Here is a 20,586-nt window from a genome sequence, read left to right on the forward strand (position 1 = left end):
ATTGGCTGCTTTTCCATGGGATCTGGGTTTGATTTTAGCACCCACATCGTTCAGGTCACAACTGCCTGCAACTCCAGTTCCATGGGGATCTGGCACATTCTTCTGACCTGTGAACTCCTGCAGATATGAAGGACACATAAACTCATTTGTTGTTTTTGTTTTTGTGACAGAGTTTTTCTATATATCTTGGAACTTGTTCTGTAGACCAGGCTGGCATGGAACTCAGGCTGCCTGTGCCTCCTGAGTGCTGGGATTGTGGCATGTGCCACCACCGCCCAGCAAAATTTTAAGTGTTTCAACATAAACTGTAGAGATAACTCAGTGGCTAAGAGCGCATATTGCTCTTCCAGAGGACCTAAGTTCAGTTCCTAGCACCACATCAGAAGACCAGAGCTTTGAAGTGGCTTAAACACCCTGTGGGGTGGTGGGGTCTAAAGTTTCTGCCCTCTTAAGGCACCCGCTGTCACGTGGGACCCATGTATTAACAAACACAGGAACATAAGATTCTTTTTTTTTTTTTCCCCTCCCCCGGAGCTGGGGACCGAACCCAGGGCCTTGCGCTTCCTAGGCAAGCGCTCTACCACTGAGCTAAATCCCCAACTATAAGATTCTTAAAAATAAGTCTTTATATTTTTAGCCCTAGATGGTGGTGGTGCACACTTTTTTTTTTTTTTTTTTCTTTTTCTGGAGCTGGGGACCGAACCCAGAGCCTTGCGCTCGCTCGCTAGGCAAGCGCTGCTAGGCAAGCGCTGAGCTAAATCCCCAACCCCCGTGGTGCACACTTTTAATCCCAGCACCCTGAAGGCAAAGGCAGGCGGTCTCTGTGATTTCAAGACCAGCTTGGTCTACAGAGGGAGTTCTCAAAACAAAACAAAGTATTTTTGAAAAAATGATTTAGCTGTAGCCCTTTATCTGTTTGTGGTGAGTTGAAAGGGTCTTGGGAGACAGAGGCAGGCAGATCTCTGAATTTGAGGCCAGCCTGGGCTACAGAGTGAATTCCAGGACAGCCAGGGCTACACAGGGAAAGGATGTCAAAAGGGCCCTCGATTTTCCCTCCCTTTTTGGTGATGAGGTGGTGCCTTGGGTAGGCTCATGGCTGCTAAGGTAAACCTGAGATGGTGAGATGCACAAAGGAGTGAGGCCCATTGCCACTGTAAAGGGAGTCCTAAGATGCAGGTGTTAGCTGGGAAGGAGTAAGGTCATCCTTAGGTCATACACTCAGGCCTCGGTTCATTGCTGCTTTAACATTCATGTTTATTTTTTAAAAGATTTATTATATATGAGTACACTGTAGCTGTCTTCAGACACACCAGAAGAGGGCATCAGATCCCATTACAGAGGGTTCTGAGCCACCATGTGGTTGCTGGGAGTTGAACTCGGGCCCTCTGGGAGAGCAGTCAGTGCTCTTTTTTCTTTTTTCTTTTTTTTTTCGGAGCTGGGGACCGAACCCAGGGCCTTGCGCTTGCTAGACAAGCGCTCTACCACTGAGCTAAATCCCCAACCCCAGTCAGTGCTCTTAACCACTGAGCCATCTTTCCAGCCCAACATTAATATTTCAGATATCACTAAGTAAAGAAATGTTAGCTTTGCACAGGCAGGTGTGAATTGTTTTCTTTCTGATGTTACAGTGTTACTGGTATAATTTGGGTCTGTGCACATGAGTATGATGTGGGGGAAACATGCTATGATACACGTGTGAAGATCAGAGGACAGCTTTGTGGGGTCTGTACTTTTATTGCACCTTTATGCAGGTCCTGGGGATCAAACACCAATGGTCAGGTTTGTCTGGAAGCACCTTTACCCTTTGAGCCAACTTCTTGGCATGTGCTGCCATGTGTTATGTTGGGATTCTTAACTCTCAGTTGGCAAGTGATGCCACTCAGGCTCCAGCATGAGAGTCTCCTTCTCTTCCAGTGCTCCTCACTTTCCTGTCTCTCTGTGCTGCCACCTCAAGCCCACCTGACTTAGCAAGATCTGCTGCTCTCTGGTGGCCTGTCCTTCCTCAACTCCACACCGTTAGGTGCTTTCCCAGGCTGCATTGAGGACCATCATTGATTGACAGGTTGTCATATGGATATTAAGGGCAGCATCACCCTATAGGGCACCATAGGTTCCCTGGTAAGGAACCTGTGATTGAGAGGAAGAAGTGGGTTTCAGCGTCCTGTTCTTATTGGAATTGAATCTGGTTTAGAGAACACGTGAGCCTCAAGCTCAGTCATTCCCTAAAGATCTGAGCCCATGGAGTGCCTGTGCTGGACCCTGGCAGAGGAACAGATAAGACCTTGATGTCAGCAGTCCAGAAGATGGGTCACTGTTCACCACACACTCCCTACTCTGTTCAGGGCTGCTACCTAGAGAATGAGAGGCCCCGGGCCACAGAGGCTCAAGGACTGGCCCAGCTACTGTTTTGAAAAGGGGATGACACACTGTTTTGCAGCTCCTTACAGAAAGAAGGTGGACAGGGCCAGCAACAATGCATGGAATTTTGTAGGAGCACTTAGGGCTGCCTGGAGCTGCCATAGGCATGAGATGAAGAGTGGCAGGGATTGAAGGTCAGGGGTCAGACTACAATCTCCGAGGCTAGCCATCTTTTTTTTTTTTTTTTTTTAGATAGGGTCTTATATTAGCCTAAAACTTGATGGGTAGGCTAGATTGGGTGACTGGTGAGCCCTACATAGGTCTGCTTGTCTCTGCCTCCCCAGCACTGGGGTTACAAAGGCATGCTACCATACCCAGCACTTTGGGTTTCCATGCTATGTGGTGTGTGTGTGTGTGTGTGTGTGTGTGTGTGTGTGTGTGTGTGTGTGTGTGTGTGTGTGTGTGTGTGTTATGCATGTATGCTGTGTGGTGTTCCTGGTGCGGAGGAGACCAGAAGATGGCATTGGATCCGGAAGACTCCCTTGAGTCTGCCCTGCCTCAGTGAGCCCTTCAGGGCCTGAGTACAGAGCTTTACCTCCTTGGGACAGTGCAGCTGTTTTGCTCATGGACAAACAGAGAGAGAGTTCCTCGGGCCCACCCAGTGCCAGGTCTGAGTGGACAAGCCGCCTGCTTGGGCTGCAACCTTTTCCTTACAAGTGCACTCCTAGCTCCTGTAGGGTATTCTTTTGTTTGCCACGCCTCCCCTGGTGCTCACTGCCTTGCCTATCCCCAGGTCTTCCCTTGTGTACCGTCAGCTACCCAGCCCTGGGTAAATATTTAAGGGTAAACAGTGGGTGTGTAAGCAGCGTTTGCGAGATGCAGCTGGGTCGGGGCAGGTGCAAGCCTCCCTCTCTGCGGTAAGAGTTGTATTTGCTCTGCTCTTCCACTACCTGGTCACCAAGGTGTCTGTCCTTGACTGTGGTGATGACTGCTGCTGTTTACAAAGCACCAGCCCTTCGCTTCTACTCTTTCTAGGTTGGCTCACTTACTGATTCTAGAAGTCTCTGTGTGTGTGTCCTTGGTGGTTTTCTGGATATGGAGACCCAAGCATGAGATAAGATGCAGGGCCTACAACAGTTTGGATCTTCTAGCCATCGGGGATATGAGACAAATGAGAGAGTGGTCAGTACCTTGCTATTGGACCACACTTCACTCTTTCTGTCTCTTGAACCTTCCCTCTGCTGCTGTGTCTTAGGTGACACAAGCCTAGCCATCCTAAGGAGCCAAGGCCTGACTCCCAACTGGATGTCCTCCCTGGGTCTCTGTTTCCTCTGTTGTTAAGGTACATACATGTCCTGAGGCAGAATGTCACCAGTGTCTTCAGGTGCACACATCCTGCTGGGCCATAGAGGAAAGCCTGGATGCCCCCCAGGGAAAGCTTTAGTCAGAAACAATCCTGTGGTGAGCTTAGTCTCTCCTCAGCCCCAAGCTAGTGCACTCTCACAGTTGTTCAGACATTCACCCAGCCAGATTAAGTTCCGTGCCCAGTCTCGTGCTAAAGGTACAGTCGTTACTAGGGCAGACCTGTCCCTGAAACCAGAAAAGGAGGTGTGAGAGCCAGCAGTGTGGGGGAGGAGATCAGCAGTAGCTCCACGGTTGCCTGACGGGCATGTGTCTTTGTCTGAGTGCATGCCACATGCAGTGGGGTGCTTGTGTAAGCCAGAAGAAAGACGGCATGATCCGCAGAGCTGGGTTATTGAGAAAGAGCAGCAAATCTCCTAACCACTGAGCGATCTCTCTAGCTCCTACTTTATTTGAAGTAACTAAAAACTGGAATAGGGCACACAAGGTGGCCCAAAGGGAGTCATTTGCTGCCAAGCCTGTTTGTTGGCTTGGGTTTGAGTCTCCAGACCTACATGGTAGAAGGAGAAAACCAACCCCTGCGGCTGACCTCTAACCTCTGTGTGTGCACACACAGGAAGTAAGTGCAAAAGAAAATACTAAAATGTGTATGCTGATGGGATAAGGATGCTATTTAACACCGTGTAGCTACTGCTACGCATACTCCACACCTGCTTCAGGATGGTGGCTGGAAAATGTTAACATGTTACCATATTGAACTGCTCTGGTTCTGTATGAGCAGAAGGCCTTGTGTGTACATTGAAAGCACTCCAGTTCACATGTGAGCATGGGCGTTCACATGGCGTGACAGATGAGTAGTGACTGCCGGGTGTGCTTGTGTGTTCAGGGCTGAGGCTGCAGTAAAGCTGCAGGAGACAGCTCCAGCATGTGCTGCCACACACTCATGCCTTAAGAGTTTGGTTATTTGCAAGTTCAGAAACTTCGTCCTGGTTTTCGTGGCCCCACCCACATACTCAGCTTTGCTCTAGGACCAGAGTGAGCCGCAGTCAGACCTTTACAGGCTGGAGATGTGTGTCCTATAAAACCTCCAAGACGAGGTGCTGTGGGAGATGAGGCCTGAGTGACAGGTTAGTTGAGGGTACAGGACATGGGGTAGGAAGGAAGCCAGGTGTACAAATAGAGGGAATGAAGCCCCTCCTCAGCTGGGGCCACCCTTCATTTTGAGGTCCCGTGCAGGGGACTTGTTATCACAGCAGGCCACATGCCACATCATGTCTGACCATGATAATGACAAGAGGTAGGCTTGCCTTCCTGGGGTCTCATCTTCTGAAGCAGAGTGCAGGTGAACCCTGGCTGGTGGTCTCTGCTTCAGGCAGTGTTGGAGAGCTTGTAGGTGGGGTGGACAGGATGACAGCAATGAGGATAAACAGCTGCCTGGAAGTCGGTGCTCCTGACTGTCATGGTTGGGTTTTCACTCTTGCATTTCACCTTCAACCTGTCTCAGACATTGTCACATTCCCCGTGGCACCAGTGTGCCCTTGACCTGACTGAGCTGCAGGCCTCCTTGTTGCCAGTTGCACTCTAGTGAGCCTTCAGTGTGAGCATCTGTGAGTGGGCTCTGGATGAGACAGACGGTCTATGCCTATGCGCCTTGGACCGGCTTTGCCAAATGAAAAGGTTCTACTTGTTTTTCCCAGTCTGCCTAGCAGCATGTACGTCCCCACCCCCAGCTTTCAGTTGTTGACCCAACTGCAGGTCTTGTATGATCAGTCTTCTCCTGTGTCTTACAAGACTCAGTAGCCAGGTGTGGAGACAGAGGACTAGGAGCTCAAGGCCAGTCTCCGAGGTACCAGGTTCATTCAGGTTCATTCATGGCCACCTAGTTTAAAAAAAATAATGGACAGTCAGTACTGAAGAGACCCTTAGAATGCTGAGTTGGCATTAGAGGAGGCCCTCCCCACTGGGAGTCATCCTGGCCATAGCAGCCCTCCACACTGCTCCACCCTCACCCACCCTACCCCCAGTATCCTCAGAGTTCCAGGAGTGGACCTTGTCTCAGCATATGTGGGAAAGGAGCTCTCTTCCAGTGGGGCGACAAAGACCTCTCATTTCCAGAGCCGCTGGCAGCCCTAGTCTGACATTCCCAGGCTCACGAGAAAAGCAAGCCCACGGTTTCAGCGTGTTGCTTGAGACCTGGACTTCGCTGGGTGTGGTACTATACTGTTTGGGATTCCAGCTCAGAAATCAGCAGTTGCCCATCCTGTTCTTTCCCTTTCTCTTTCTTTCTTTCTTTCTTTCTTTCTTTCTTTCTTTCTTTCTTTCTTTCTTTCTTTCTTTCTTTCTTTTTTTTTAATTTGGAGCTGGGAACAGAACCCAGGGCCTTGCGCTTGCTAGGCAAGCATTCTACCACTGAGCCAAATCCCCAACCCCTCCCATCCTGTTCTGTTCTTTCACCTTGAGGTGGCTGTGGAGGCCTAGTATCTCTAGCACTCACTGCAGACCCACTGTGTGGAGTATACAGGTGTTCCTGAGAGAGGCCGTGTGTGCTCTGGACGGCTATGGGAGGACAGGGAAGCAAACAAGAGTGCAGTCCTAGCCTGCAGGCTTGCTAAGGAACCTAGACCTCTCACTGAGCATGGTGCCCCACTGCACCCTACAGTCTTTCCCTCCCCTGAACCCTGCCATGCTCCTCCCCTTTCTGTATCACATGATCTCACTCTCAAGCACTCTCTGCCAAGAACCTGACCTCTTGAGAGCAGCCGCTCCCAGCTGGGCATAGAAGTTTAGTTTTTCTGTTCTTCCCAATTTTATTTATTTATGTATTTATTTATTTATATGTATGTGGGTACACTGCTGCTGTCTTCAGACAACCAGAAGAGGCCATCGGAGCCCCATCACAGATGGTTGTGCGCCACCATGTGGTTGCTGGGATTTGAACTCAGGGCCTCTGGAAGAGCGGTCGGCGCTCTAACCACTGAGCTGTCTCTCCAGCCCTCTTCCCAATTTTAATGTGAAGGTGTTAATCCCACCAGATGAGAGAGAATAAGACTACTACCACTAGTTTTGAGCCAAATCTGAAGCAAGCTTTATTAAATTCTGGCCAGGATGGTGGGCACTGGCCAGGTCCATACCTGGGATGCCCAGACTATGGTACCAAATTACATTAGTCAGAGGCTTCTACAGGCAAAGCCCACAAGGCTATGTGCCTTCCCCTATGTGGGATCAAGTACATCCTGTGCAGTTGGGGCAGCCAAGCTCTTTACAGGAGTGAAAACACATGGCTTGTTATCTCGCATGAACAATAACCCCCAGCATTCCGGGGGCATGTCTTTAGGCAGGTGAGGATCACAGGTTAGAGGTGTGAGTCATCACAAAGTCCCCCTTTCTTCAGAACCCTAGGCTGGCCTTGAATTCAAGTTAGTCCTCCTGCCTTAGCTTTCTGCATGCTAGTGTTAGGCATGAGCCACCATGGTTTTCGTAAGTGAGTAAGTGTCTGAATACGACACCAGCCTCAGCGCTGAGGAGTTAGACAGGCATCATGGCGCTCACCTTTAGTCTCAGGATTTGGAGACTGAAGTAGTGGTCACCTGTGTATTTCAGGATAGCTAGGATCATATGAGTGAAAATGAGGATATGACCAATCTATATATAGTTAAGGAGAAGGATTTATTATAGATATGATGTAGAAAAACAGCAGAGGTGCCTAGAAGAGTCCAGACTACACATGCCAGCAGGATAGACCAGGGCCATGGAGAAGGGAGGAAGAGAAGGCAAAGAGGGAACCAGGAGCCAAGAGAATATGTGGACAAAATGGCTGAACTACACAGGAATCTGAAGCTGGAGGAAGGGAAGCCCAGTTCCTGGGCTGGAAAGGTTTAGGGTAGGGGTTCAGGAAACAAGAGCCATTGGCATGGAGTGATATGTGTCCCAGGTTTCTTTGGGACCAGACACTATACAGTGAGACATTGTCTTAAGAAATAAACAGTCTTTCCACGCCACCCTTCTGCTTGTCCAGCTCCCTCCTGGAAAGCAGCTCGGCGTGTGTCCTTGTGGAGCTCAACGTCTGAGCATAGGACTGTTTTGCCTCATGTTTCTTCTCTAAAGTGGAAGTGAAATTCACTTCAGGAAAAGTTTTTAGGGGTTGACCCAAGTCTGCAGAGGGAGCTCTTGATAGCCTGCACGGGTGTATTAGTGTGTGTTATTCACCTGTTACAGCCACAGTTGTCACGCCAGCAGCAGTATCCTGTAGAGCCTGGCCCCTGCCATCGTACGTCCTGACCTTGGTGCAGGGAGCCTGAAGGACCTGCACGTGCCATCTGTCCTGCACTCTGCTCAGAGCCTCTGCTCTGGGTGATGGCCTCTTGGAGCTGTCAGCCTCTGTGATGCACCTGGGCTTGGGGTGTCTGTCATGCCTGCTTCCCAGCCCCTTGGTAGCCACCAAAACCTTGGGTCACATGAGATGGTATCGGTCCACCTCAGAGCATGCTTTACTGGTTGCTTTTGGTAGCCAGTTCTTTTTTTTTTTGGTTCTTTTTTTTTCGGAGCTGGGGATCGAACCCAGGGCCTTGCGCTTCCTAGGTAAGCGCTCTACCGCTGAGCTAAATCCCCAGCCCCTGGTAGCCAGTTCTAATAGCCTGTCATGGGGACGAAGTTGGATCTCCTCTCCTGTCCCACAAAAGACAATCTGGAGCAGTGCTGCTCTGTCCTGTACCCCTTCTCGTGGCCTCTCTCCACCAAGGCCTTCAGTGTTGCCTCCCTCTGCAGTGGTTTGCCCCAACCACCTGCTCCTGCCATACTGTTCAAGGACTGATGCCAACTGCTGTGCTGTCCTCTATGTCCCCACCCTGAGGCTCCCACAGGGCTGGGGGATGGTGCCTGTTGCCAGCACAGTGTGCCTGTGAATGAAGGAGCCCTGTGGCAGGAGCCTGGGGAACCACCTCTCTCCATTGCCAGCTGGCCTCCTCCTCTTCTTTGTTCCATAATAGCAACTCAGTGTTGCCAAGTGTGGGGGCTCTCAGGGTGGGGCCCACAGATCACCTAGGGCTTCGTTAACATCCAGTCAGGCCCTGCCTGGGACCTCCCAGGTGAAACAGTGCTTTCTGAGCCTGGCCCTCCAGGTTCCCCTGTCCATGGTGGGCACCAGGGACCAGTGAGATCGTCCCCAATAAGGACAGCATGAAGTTAGGGTGCAGGTTAGTGAGCAGCCCTTCCTCCATGCACACTCTACCCCCATTGTCGTTCTCTGTGAGAACCCCTATGTGTTGCCCATTTCCTACCAGTCCCCAGCTGCTGGGGATGACTGGACAGTGTCCCCCCCACCCCTGTGCCCGGCTGACCCACATTCCATCTCCACCCTTGCACGTGTATGTACACGTGAGGCCATGTCTCCTGGCCGCCAGTCACCTGACGCTCAGCATCAGATTTCTCACTGTTCCCGTGAGAGCCACAGCAGCCTGTCCTGGAGAGAAGCGGGCCCCACTGCTGAGACTCTGCTTGCCAGCCATGCCACAGGGTCCTCTTAAGAAACTCAGATGTCCCTGGTGACCCTTCCTTGAATGACACGGTCCATATTTCCACCCACCTAACTCCATTGCTGAGGTGGTGAGAAGACAGAGCTGGCTTCTTGTTTCCTAGCCTTGCTTCTTCTGGCTCTGTGTCTGGGCAGATGCCTGGCCCTGTGGCAAGGCTTCCTTGTCTAAGATGGATGTGTGCCTATCTCCGGGATCTGTCCCAGACTTGGCTAAATGAAGTCACCCATGGAAAGTCCTTAGCCATGCGAGGAATCCCAATGCTCGAGAGGCCAGGGCACAAGGGTCATGAGTCGAGGGCCTACCTGGGCTTTCTAAGGAGCGCCTATGGTATAAGGAAAAAACAAACAAAACCACAAGTGAGAGAGTTGCACTCACTCTCCAGCTGTATGCCTCCTGAGCTTGGGCTGAGTGGACACTCCTGAGGTGTGCCCCGCAGGGCCCCTGCACTGCACGCCTGCCTGCACTGCGCCTCCACAGACTGGCTGTTTAAATCACTGTGTGCCTCTCCTGTTCCATTACGCAGAGGATCTCCTCACAACAAACACTATGCCAAGTTACAGCCCCAGTCATCTTTCCCCCTAAGATGTATTTGTTGGTTTCTTTGTCTGTTTTATTGTTTTGTTGTTGTTTTGAGATAGGGTTTCTCTGTGTAGCCCTGGCTATCCTAGAACTGGCTCTGTAAACCAGGCTGACCTCCCAACTCGGAGATCCCCACCCTCACCAAACCCCCACCCCCAGGTGCTGGAATTAAAGACCTGTAACCACCCGATTGATTTATTTTACATGTATGTGCCTGAGTGAATACATGTGCGCCATATTTGTGTAGGTTCCCTGGGAGGCCAGAACAGGATGTCGGATGCTGTGGAGCTGGAGTTGCAGACAGTTTTGGCTGTCAGTTGTAGGTGGTGGGAACCAAACACGGGTCTTTTGCAAGGATAGCAAGGGCTCTTGACCACTGATCCAGACCCTACCTCTGTTTTCCTTACCTTTAAATAAATACTGGTGCATGATGATTAATGTGTCCACTTCCAAGTTTCTCCTCTAACCCCACTGGCGATGCCCTAGGTCACATGGATGATTCTAGGAGCTGCGAAACCAGCTATGGTAGGCCAGGGCCGTCAAGACCTGTACACCGGGGACTGCTAGCTTTGAGCCCTACTCTTGTGTCTACTGTGTCTGTCACCACTTAGAAGTTGGGAAATTGACACAATGTAGCTGTCATTCTTATTTTGTATATGTATGGCTGTTACTGCCTGCATGTCTGTCTATCACCTGCCTATTTGGTGCTCATAGAGGCCAGAAGAGAGCATCGGATCCCCTGGGACTGAAGCTACAGACACACACCCTGTGGGTGGTGGAAATTGGACCCCCTTCTCTGGAAGAACAGCCAAAAGAGAGCCATCCTGGCAGCCATGTATTATTAGCATCTTCAGTATGGCACTAGGAGCTGTATCCCCCAGTGCTCCTTAATTTTTCTTGAGACAGGGTCTCACTGAGTTGCCCTGGCTACCCTTTAGCTTATTTTGTAGCTAAAGCTAGCCTTGAGCTGCTCCTGCCCCAGGCCCCTGAGTACCTACCTATATATGCCTGTGTCCCCGCACCAGGCTTTGCTCTTGTCAGCTTCTTGTTGATGCTACAAGACTGAGAATTACCAATGTTGACAAAGCAGCCTATATTAGCCCAGGCCCAGCTTCACCATACCTAATGTCGCTGGCCTGGACCTATGGTCTTTGATTGAACCAGTTTCACTGGTGCCGTCTGTAAACTCTGGGACTCCTCAGAGTGATCTTTAAAGGCAGAATAGAAAAGGTGCCAGTTATAATAAGCTAGCCTTCTTTTAAGATTGTTACCTGCTATTGATGTTTCGTCTCTTTATGGTCACCTGAATAACTCAGTGGAAGTGGCTATAATTGTTTTCAAGATAGTTGTGAGCACCCAAAATCTTCAAGTATGTTTGTGATGTAATAAAATTCATACTTTGGTTGTTTTGTGGGTTTATGGAGTTTTGGAAACAGAAACTAGACCGTTTTATGAGCTTTTTACTATTGAGCCACACCCCCAGCCCCTCGCCGGGGGATTCTAGACAGAGGCTCTTTCAGTGAACCACATACTATTTATTTATTATTTATTTTTTACTGTAATTTGAGACAGGGTCTCACTAAATTGCCTAAGCTGGCCTTGTATTCACTCTGACTTCAAGTTGACTTTAAACTTTTGACCCTTCTGCTTCCCAGGTAACTGCAATGCCTGGCTTAAACTTATTTTTCTAAAAAGTCTGGAAGAAGCAAATCTGAGTAGACAGAAGAGTGCGGGTTAAGCTGCCACACACACAGGGCTGCCTGAGAGCCTTAGGGGCATGGGCCATGGGCTACTCTGCTCCATCTTTGTTCCGTCATGAATGTAACAGCCACTGCTCATCCTGTGGGGGCGCTCGCAGGCCTGTTTTCTCCTTTATTCTCAGTTTGTGGCACTGTGGACTGAGCAGTATGGTTGGCCGTAACCTGAATTTCAAGAGAGGAACTGAGAGAGGAGTTCAAATCCTAGCTGTATTGTGTGTCAGCTGTGTGCCCTAAGGCAAGATTCTTGACCTCTGTGAGCTTTGTCTTTTCCTGGGATCGAAGTGCATTCATCCTTCAAATTCAAGTGAGCAGAATGCAGTGATACCTACGTATGTAATAGAGGCTGAGGCAAGATGGTCAGCCATTTCTAGTAAGACATTTAATCCTGGCACTGGGGAGGCAGAGGCCTGCAAATCTCTGAGTTTAAGGCCAGCCTGGTCTACAGAGAGAGAGAGTTCCAGGACAGCCAGAGCTACAAAATGAGACTCTGTTTCAAACAAACAAAACTTAAATTTAAAATTACATTATGTATGTTGTTTTGAGGGGTGGCACCGGGCTAGAGAGATGGCTCAGTGGTTAAGAGCACCCGACTGCTCTTCCAGAGGTCCTGAGTTCAATTCCCAGCAACCACATGGTGGCTCACAACCATCTGTAAAGAGATCCGATGCCCTCTTCTGGTGCATCTGAAGACAGCTACAGTGTATTTATATATAATAAATGAATAAAAAAAAAAAATTGAGGGGTGGCACCTTTTCCGGGCATATGTGGAATTAGAGATGGTTTGGTCAAGGTGGCTCTCTCCTTTCACTCTGGGTTCAGGGATCCAACTCAGGTCACTGGGCTTAATGTGGAGCTAACCAGCATGGCGGTTAAGTTGAATGAATGAGGAGTTTTAATGAGGGATTGCCTGGATCAAGTCGGGCTGTGGTTACAGTGGGGGTTTTCTTGGTTATCACTTGAGGTAGGATGGAAGGTCCATTTGGTGCAAGGACAACATGGCTATGGACTGCGCCTTGATCTGTGTGAGGGAGGAGAGAGCTGGCTGGCAGCATAGGTACAGCGGCCTCTCTCTGCCCCTGGCTGCTGATGTGGTGTGTGGTGTGACTGGTTTGTCTCAAGCTCTCGCCTATGTGGCTTTGCTGCAGTGAGGGACTGCATGTAACCTGTAGTTGAAGCCACACCCTCCTCCATGGTACTTTTGTAACAAAAATGAAACCAGAGCACCTGCTGGCCAAATGCCTGCCCTAAGGCTGGCATTGCTGGGGACCTGGTGGTGGCCTGCTCAGCTGGGGCTACCCATGTAGTAAGGGAGGGAACTTGTAATCAAAAGTCTTCTGAGTTGTGTATGTTTCAGTGGCTGCCTGAGAGCCCCAATGACTTGTAGAGGGCTGTGCCAGCTTCCTGAGTGATGTCTACAACCGGGAGTGCTGTCACGGTGCTGTCAGGAGGAAGGGACGGAGGGCTCAGTGAGGCAGCAAGCGGAGGGCCGTGGATTCTGAGCCTGCTCTTTGCCCACAGCCCAGAACGTGACGGTGGATGAGGTGATCAGTGCCTACAGGCAGGCCTGCCAGAAGCTGAACTGCAGACAGATCCCCAAGCTCCTCAGGCAGCTGCAGGTATGCGGTCTGCGGGCACTCGTGCGCACATGCGTGTGTGCTTGCGTGCATACACATAGCTCTGCCCTGGAACCTGCCCAGCCTGCCGCCCCCAGGGCCTGTGTAAGGACAGCTGCAGAAACCCCTAGTTCAGCTGCAACATTAGCAACAGGCCAGAATTACAAAAATGATATTACCAAGTCTTTCAGCCCTAGAGAAATTCTGTCCTCAAAGAAACACCTTACTTAATCTTGTCAATTAAGTCTAAACTTCAAAATTCATTCCTCAGGTGTGAGAATTTTAAGTCAAGCATTAGCCTGGGCTCTGAGGCCTGATTCAACAAACAAGAACAAAATGGCAGAAACCTAAGTCTGGATTCAAAAGTGGCGTATACTCCCTGCTGCTTAGGAAGTTAAAACAAGCTGCACTGCCTGTCAGTCAGCCCAGCACTTAGAGGGTAGAAGCAGGAGGATGGAGCTCAAAGTCCTTCTCAGCTACAGAATGAGTTTGGAGGCCGGCCTCAGTTATATGAGACTCTGTCTCCAAAATCAAAAACAGGCTGGCCAGAGGCTGAGAGGCAGAGGTGCCTGTGTCCAGCGTGACAGCCTGAGTTTGACTAGCCGGAACCACACGCTGGCTACCAATGGAGGACTATGTCTTCCACATGAGCACAGTGATATGAAAAGAAGGTTTAGATAGAGCCATGGAAAGCAAATCGATTCTCATTTCTCCTGCACGTCCCAAGAGCCCTGTGCTCAGCCTGTGGAAAGACTTGTAGAGGTGGGGCTGCCTGCTCAGGAGTGCAGGCACCAAGCGCTGTCCCAGCTAGTGTGAACGCAGGCGCACTCTGCCCATTGCCTCCCTGCTTTCCATGGTCAGCCCTTGCCCTACCTCCACTGGGGCCCTTTCGGTGCCTGGGACATGGCCGTCACTGAGTTCCTGGGCTATGTGTATTTTGTGGAGTTGGCAAAGTGTGGCCTTGCCATTTCCAGGGAAAGAGCCACTCAGTGTGGCATGTGAGGCAAGTATGAGGGCCGAATAGACCTGCCCCTAACCAGACATGTATGTTGTCAAGCCAGCCCGAGCCTCTGTGTCCTGGGGCTTCGTTATGGCGCTTGACCCTTGGGTGACAGTGAAGCCCAGAGAGGGACCTGGTGTGTGGGTTAGGTGGACCCTACAGGGAGGTCTGGGAAAACACCCAAGCTGGTGCCTTTGCATCCTTTGCTGAGTACCACGGGTGGCTGTCAGTCTGCCCATCTCAGTCCTTTGGGCCAGTCTTCCTCTGGACATGGTGGATGCCCTTGACCTCATGTCATCAGCTGGAGTGACGGGTCTGTGGCTGCCTGGCTGCAGGCAGATTTTTCTCATGTCCTAGGGGCTCACAGCCAGTCCTGATTGTCTCTAGGCCTTCATCCACCTACCCTGCCCAATCCCATCCCAGATGCCATCTCACTGCAGGGCATGCAGAGCCCATTGAGCCTTGGCTCCCCCACTATCAGGCCACCCCACTTCCGGGGTGTCTTACCTGCCTTGACCAGCTCCATCCTGCTTTCTTAGGAGTTCACGGACCTTGAGCAACGCATCAACTGCCTGGACCTAAAGGGTATGTGTCCCCACGGACAGCAGGGGTAACCAAGGGCTCGGTGGTTCCTGTAGGAGACAGATGGGTGCTAGTGGTGTGGACTGTCCACACAAAGATTCCTGCCCCTTCCCAGGGGAGAAGCTTGACTACAAGACCTGTGAGGCTCTGGAGGAGGTCTTTAAGAGGCTGCAGTTCAAGGTCGTGGACCTGGAGCAAACCAACTTGGATGAAGATGTGAGTATCCATGCTCCTTTGCCTCTTGAGGCTTGGGTGGGGAGAGGGCAAGGGCAGGGCCTCTTGGAGACCAGAAGCAGGTATCTAATATGACAAGGGTGGGCCTGAGACCCTGAAGGTGAGGCTTGGGGAGCAGGGTGAGGAGTGAGAGTGGCCACCAAGAGCTATTCTGGCTATCACACTAAGGGGGCTGATGGGTATCTGGAAATCACAACCTCTGAAGGCTGTGTTCTTGAGTGTAGCTTGGAGAAGAGCTCCACCCTCCCGGGTCATACAGAGCATACCTGTCATCCTGAGGCTGCTGCCTGCCCGGCACCCCTCCTGTGGCACAGCCCTTGTGTTTGCCTTGGCCACCTGACCTGAGGCCAAGCCCACATGTGCCTGCCTCCAGGGAGCCTCAGCCCTCTTTGACATGATTGAATACTACGAGTCGGCCACCCACCTCAACATCTCTTTCAACAAGCACATTGGCACTCGAGGCTGGCAGGCTGCTGCCCACATGATGCGCAAGGTGGGTACCTCACAGGCTGGTAGGAAAAATGTGAGGAAGTACCTGCCCCGGGCCCATCCTCTCCTGTCCTCCTACAGGGTAATCCACCGCCCTTCCCCTCCCTAGCATGGCCTTGGCAAGTGGCCCTGTCCCAGCCTTGACTTACTCCACACTGCAAGGCTGGGACAGGGAGGAACCCAGCTGGGGCTACTGAATGACCTACCCCTGCCTTGTCCTCACCAGACGAGTTGCCTACAATACCTAGATGCCCGCAACACACCCCTGCTGGACCACTCGGCACCCTTTGTGGCTCGCGCCCTACGCATCCGCAGCAGCCTGGCAGTGCTGCACCTAGAAAATGCCAGCCTGTCCGGGCGGCCCCTCATGCTGCTGGGTAAGTCTGTGCCTGTGAGGCCTGCTGCTGGACAGGTGACCCAGCACATGAGCTGGCCAGTCACTCCCACCCACCCACTCCCAGCCACAGCTCTGAAGATGAACATGAACCTACAAGAACTGTACTTGGCGGACAACAAGCTCAATGGCCTGCAGGACTCGGCCCAGCTGGGCAACTTGCTCAAGTTCAACTGCTCCCTGCAAATCCTGGACCTGCGGAACAACCACGTGCTGGACTCAGGTGCGTGGCCTCCTGCTCCTGTCCATGCTGTTACCCAGCCCCTTGTGTGCCCAGCCCTGTGCCAAGGTAGAGATGCCAAGTACAAGCGTGAGCTCTCCCGGTACTGTCCTCCGGGGCTACAGACGGCAGAGTGTGCTGGCAGTGAGAGCTCTGACAGGAGCCTCCACGGGAGAGAGTAGCCAGTCAGGCCCAAGCCTCTGGATCTGCAGCACGAGCAGAGGTGCCATCAGGGACAGACAGGCACTGACCACCTGCCTCCCCCAGGTCTGGCCTACATCTGCGAGGGTCTCAAGGAGCAGAGGAAGGGGCTGGTGACCCTGGTGCTGTGGAACAACCAGCTCACACACACAGGCATGGCCTTCTTGGGCATGGCGCTGGTGAGTCTAGGGGCCTCGTTCACTGGCCTCGTCCTGAATGGCCCCAATGCATGTTTAAGTTTTAAATCTTTTATTACATATTTGTGTGTGTGTGTGTGTGTGTGTGTGTGTGTGTGTGTTATGTAGGTCAGAGGACAGCTTGCAAGAGACCGTTTTCTCTTTCCGCCATGTATAAATATTTCAGGTTTCAAACTTAGATTCTCAGGCCATCTCACCAGCCGTGCGCCCTGTTCTTTCGTGCTTTTTCTTTTTGGGGTTTTTCAAGATTAGGTTTCTTTATGTAGCCCTGAATGTCCTGGACCTGCTGTCTAGACCAGGCTTATCTCAAACCAGCCATCCACCTGCCTCTGCCTCCCAAGTGCTGGGATTAAAGGCCTGTGCCGCCACTGCCTGTCTGGGCCATTCTGTCATTGTGTTTTGGTAACAGACTATGTAGGACAGTGCTTTTGCACAAACTGGATATGTTGGCTTAAAAAGTTAATATTTATGAAAGTAGTAAGTTTTTAGTCTTTTTTTAAAATTTTTATTTATTTTATTTATATAAGTACACTGTCACTGTCTTCAGACACACCAGAAGAGGGCATTGGATCCCATTACAGATGGTCGTGAGCCACCATGTGGTTGCTGGGAATTGAACTCAGCTGGTGCTCTTAACTGCTTGAGCCATCTCTCCAGTCCCAGTTTTTAGTCTTTTTATCATCACATAACACATAAAAGTAATTCCAGCAGATACAAACACTCTGGAGGGCGCGGGGGGCACTTGTGTGTTACTGCCCTGGCAGGTCCCCTTCCACAAGGAGGCTGTCTTCAGGGTCCTGAAAGCCATCAAGAGACAGGCTGGGTGAGGGTGTGGGCTTTGGGGTAGACTGGGCATAGGAGGAGAGGAGTTCGTTTCCCAGGTCTGTGGTAGGATTGTGCTGAGAAGCCAGGCAAGAGGAAGGAGGAAGTGTGCCTTGGCTCCTTTTTCCAGCTCCTTTCCTGACATACCTTTCTGGCCTTTCCTCCACCCATGGCTCTCTTCCTCCCCTACCCTGTGCCTTCCAGCCACACACACAGAGTCTGGAGACACTGAACCTGGGCCACAACCCCATTGGGAATGAGGGTGTCCGAAATCTCAAGAACGGGCTCATCAGCAACCGCAGTGTGCTGCGCCTCGGCCTTGCCTCAACCAAGCTCACATGCGAGGGTAGGATGCGGGCCAGGCGCGCTGGGGCCAGCGGGGCTCAGCAGGGCGGCCGGCCAGTGGCCAGGCATGGGGCCCTTGGCCAGCCCCTGCGGTCCCCCTCCCAGGCGCGGTGGCCGTGGCAGAGTTCATCGCCGAGAGCCCCCGCCTCCTGAGACTGGACCTCCGGGAGAACGAGATCAAGACAGGCGGGCTCATGGCGCTGTCCTTGGCCCTCAAGGTGAACCACTCCCTGCTTCGCCTGGACCTGGACCGAGAGCCCAAGAAGGAGCCGGTGAGGGTGCCTGCTGTGTACCAGTGCTGTCATGGGCAGGGGCAGATGGGAGGGGAAGTGGGTAGAAGCCACACAGAGCCCTAGCCAGGCTGGGTCCCACAGGTGAAGAGCTTCATCGAGACACAGAAGGCGCTACTGGCTGAGATCCAGAATGGCTGCAAACGCAACTTTGTGCTGGTGCGAGAACGTGAGGAGAAGCAGCAGCTGCAGCCGTCAGCCTCCATGCCTGAGATCACCATCACCGCACCCCAGCCCCTAGAAGAGTCTGGGGATCTGCCAGCCATGGGGGCTCAGAATGGGACCCCTAGCCCTGGGCCTGGCCCTGACTCAGACTCAGACTCAGACTCTGACAGGGAGGAGCAGGAGGAAGAGGAGGAGGACCAATCAGACCAGCAGAGGGACGAGGGGGGCACTGACCAGAGTTCCTCGGCCCCCTGCCCTGCCCTCCTACCCTCCACGGACTCCCTAGGCCCTGGTGACAAGAGCCCCCCAGGGAGCCCCTCCTCCCCCACTGAGCAGCGTATTTCTGTCTCCAGCCCAGGCCGAGGTCACAAGGTATTTGTGGTGACCCGGGTAGAGAGTCCACCTGAGAGGCCAGAGCCCCCTGTTCCTCCCACCTCTGTCTCTTCTCCTCCACCCTCTCCTCCCTCCCCGCCTGCCTCTCCACCATCTCAGACCATGGACACCCAGGACCCAGAGTCATCCGAGGCTCAGCCCCAGCCGGAGCCATCTCAGGCAGGGCAGCCACTGCCCAATGGCCTGAAGCCTGAGTTTGCCCTCGCGCTAGCCCCAGAAGCACCCCCAGGGCTGGAGGCTAAGGGTAGCAGCTGCAGCCTGGAGCACGGTAAGGAGTGAGAGACGGGGATGAGCTACCAAGGGAGCACCTACCTGTAGGTGGCTTCAGATTCTGCTCTGCGGATTGGTCCATAAAGGGATCAGGAAAAGGAGTTGGTCTTAGCTTCCCACTTTGGGCCCTAGATTTCCCACTGGGGTGGGGACTGTGTGGTCTGGAGGGACAAGGCCATGTCCCCACCTACTTCTAAGGAGCTGCCACCTACTGCCTACAGCACTGCACCGCTCCCAGGGTGTCAGCAAGCTGGAAGAACTGCTTCTAGAGGCCAGTCAGGAGGCCCCGCGGGACACACTGTGACACTGTAAGTAGATGCGGATGTGAGGGTGAGGCACGAAGAGCTGAGAACCCTCTTCTCACTGTCTGTCCTCCACCTCTGTCCCCTAGTTCTTCTGTTCCGGACAGTCTGTGACGAGCCGAAGCCATCCCCAAGGACCTGCTGACTCCCTGCCTAGTCCCCAGGAAACCAGGCGGAGCTCCCCAGGCCTCGCCACAAGAGCACTACAGCCACAGGGGCACAGGGTGGGAGCGGCTTCTGGACTTAAGCACGTATTTATGTGTTTGCCTGTCTGCCGCTCCCCAGATTGGGGCAGGGGTGGACAGGAGGGAAAGAGGATGCAAGGAGCTCTCCAGGCTCAAGGAGGCCAGCCACAAGGCTGCCCTGGTCCTGGAGGGCCCAGTGACCAGCCTCACCCCTCAGGACCTAGCTGGTGAGCGTGGTGGTAGAGTTTGCCAGCCCCTGTGGGGTGGGGCAATGGAGAAGGAACAGAGCTTTTTTCTCTAAAGTGCAATAAAATCTATCAGGGAGCTGGGCACGCAGCAGTGTGGCTCTGGGCCCTGCTACCCGGGCTGCTGAGGCTGCGCCCTGGCAGGCACTACAGCAGTGGGCAGCGGGTGGGTGGACGGTGAGGGTGGGTTGGGCTGGGCCACTCCTGTTGGAGCAGCTCTCACACCTTTTCTAATAAATGGAGCTGGGTTCACCTTCTGCCTCTGTTTCCTGCTGGGCCCAGGTACTTAAGGCGTGGGAGGGAGAGAGGATGAATGGGCACAACACCCCTGTTGGTTTGGTGCCAGTGATCTCCAAAAGAAACCCAGAAGGTCGGACACACCCTGCGTCCCCCTCTCTGTGAACCCACACCTCAGGAGCATACTACAGCTGCTGCACCGAGGTGCAGGGGGAAGGCTATCCCGGGCTGAGACAGCAGCTCCAGCCTGTCCTCTCATCACCCCACTTGTTGAGGGAAGAGTGTGCACAGGCCTGGGAGCTCCTGCTCTGTCCCTAGCTAGCACATGCCTGGCTTTGGTGGGACGTGTGGTTCAGCAGCGGGTGCTTGCCTTCTTGGGAAGGCCACAGTCGGTCTCAGGCACTACAGAAACAAACCTAGGGAGAACGGCTAAAGGAAACGCCTGCCTGCCACCTTCCTGTGTGGATGCAGACTGCCACCTCATGGTGCCATGTCTTTGCTGTCATAACCTGGGAGCTCTCTGCACCTCACCATTGTGTCTGTCAGAAGCATCTGCTTGTTTGGGCTTTTCCCCTGGTTAGTTTTTAGGCACATAGGTATGGGCGCGTATACAAGTCAGCATGTGATGGAGTGCACGCCTGCCACGGCACACTTGGACCTCAAAGAAGATTCCCCGTCCCAGTATTTGCTCTGTTGCTGTGAGCTTGTAGAGAGTCGCCCGTCTCTGTCCCTTCATAGGAACCCTGGGATTACAGACACCCGTGCTACACTGGCTGGCTTTTACATGGAAGCTGGGGTTTGAACTTGGGTCT

The 20,586-nt window shown here is 52.6% G+C and overlaps 1 protein-coding gene across 1 annotated transcript in view; it reads left to right on the forward strand.

The window, feature by feature from the left end:
* Nucleotides 1-19,790, forward strand: part of Ppp1r37 (protein phosphatase 1 regulatory subunit 37) — a 32,422-nt gene extending 12,632 nt beyond the window's left edge. The window contains exons 2-13 of the mRNA XM_032894281.1: nucleotides 13,109-13,206; nucleotides 14,743-14,788; nucleotides 14,901-15,001; nucleotides 15,393-15,512; nucleotides 15,735-15,885; nucleotides 15,970-16,125; nucleotides 16,390-16,502; nucleotides 17,547-17,688; nucleotides 17,793-17,959; nucleotides 18,062-18,803; nucleotides 19,027-19,113; nucleotides 19,197-19,790. Coding sequence (XP_032750172.1) covers nucleotides 13,109-13,206; nucleotides 14,743-14,788; nucleotides 14,901-15,001; nucleotides 15,393-15,512; nucleotides 15,735-15,885; nucleotides 15,970-16,125; nucleotides 16,390-16,502; nucleotides 17,547-17,688; nucleotides 17,793-17,959; nucleotides 18,062-18,803; nucleotides 19,027-19,109 — 1,919 coding nt within the window. The 3' untranslated portion in view covers nucleotides 19,110-19,113; nucleotides 19,197-19,790. The remainder of the gene's footprint in view (nucleotides 1-13,108; nucleotides 13,207-14,742; nucleotides 14,789-14,900; nucleotides 15,002-15,392; nucleotides 15,513-15,734; nucleotides 15,886-15,969; nucleotides 16,126-16,389; nucleotides 16,503-17,546; nucleotides 17,689-17,792; nucleotides 17,960-18,061; nucleotides 18,804-19,026; nucleotides 19,114-19,196) is intronic.
* Nucleotides 19,791-20,586: the final 796 nt, after the last annotated feature.

This window comes from Rattus rattus, chromosome 2 (assembly GCF_011064425.1).
Source record: "Rattus rattus isolate New Zealand chromosome 2, Rrattus_CSIRO_v1, whole genome shotgun sequence".
NCBI classification, from domain to species: Eukaryota; Metazoa; Chordata; class Mammalia; order Rodentia; family Muridae; genus Rattus; species Rattus rattus.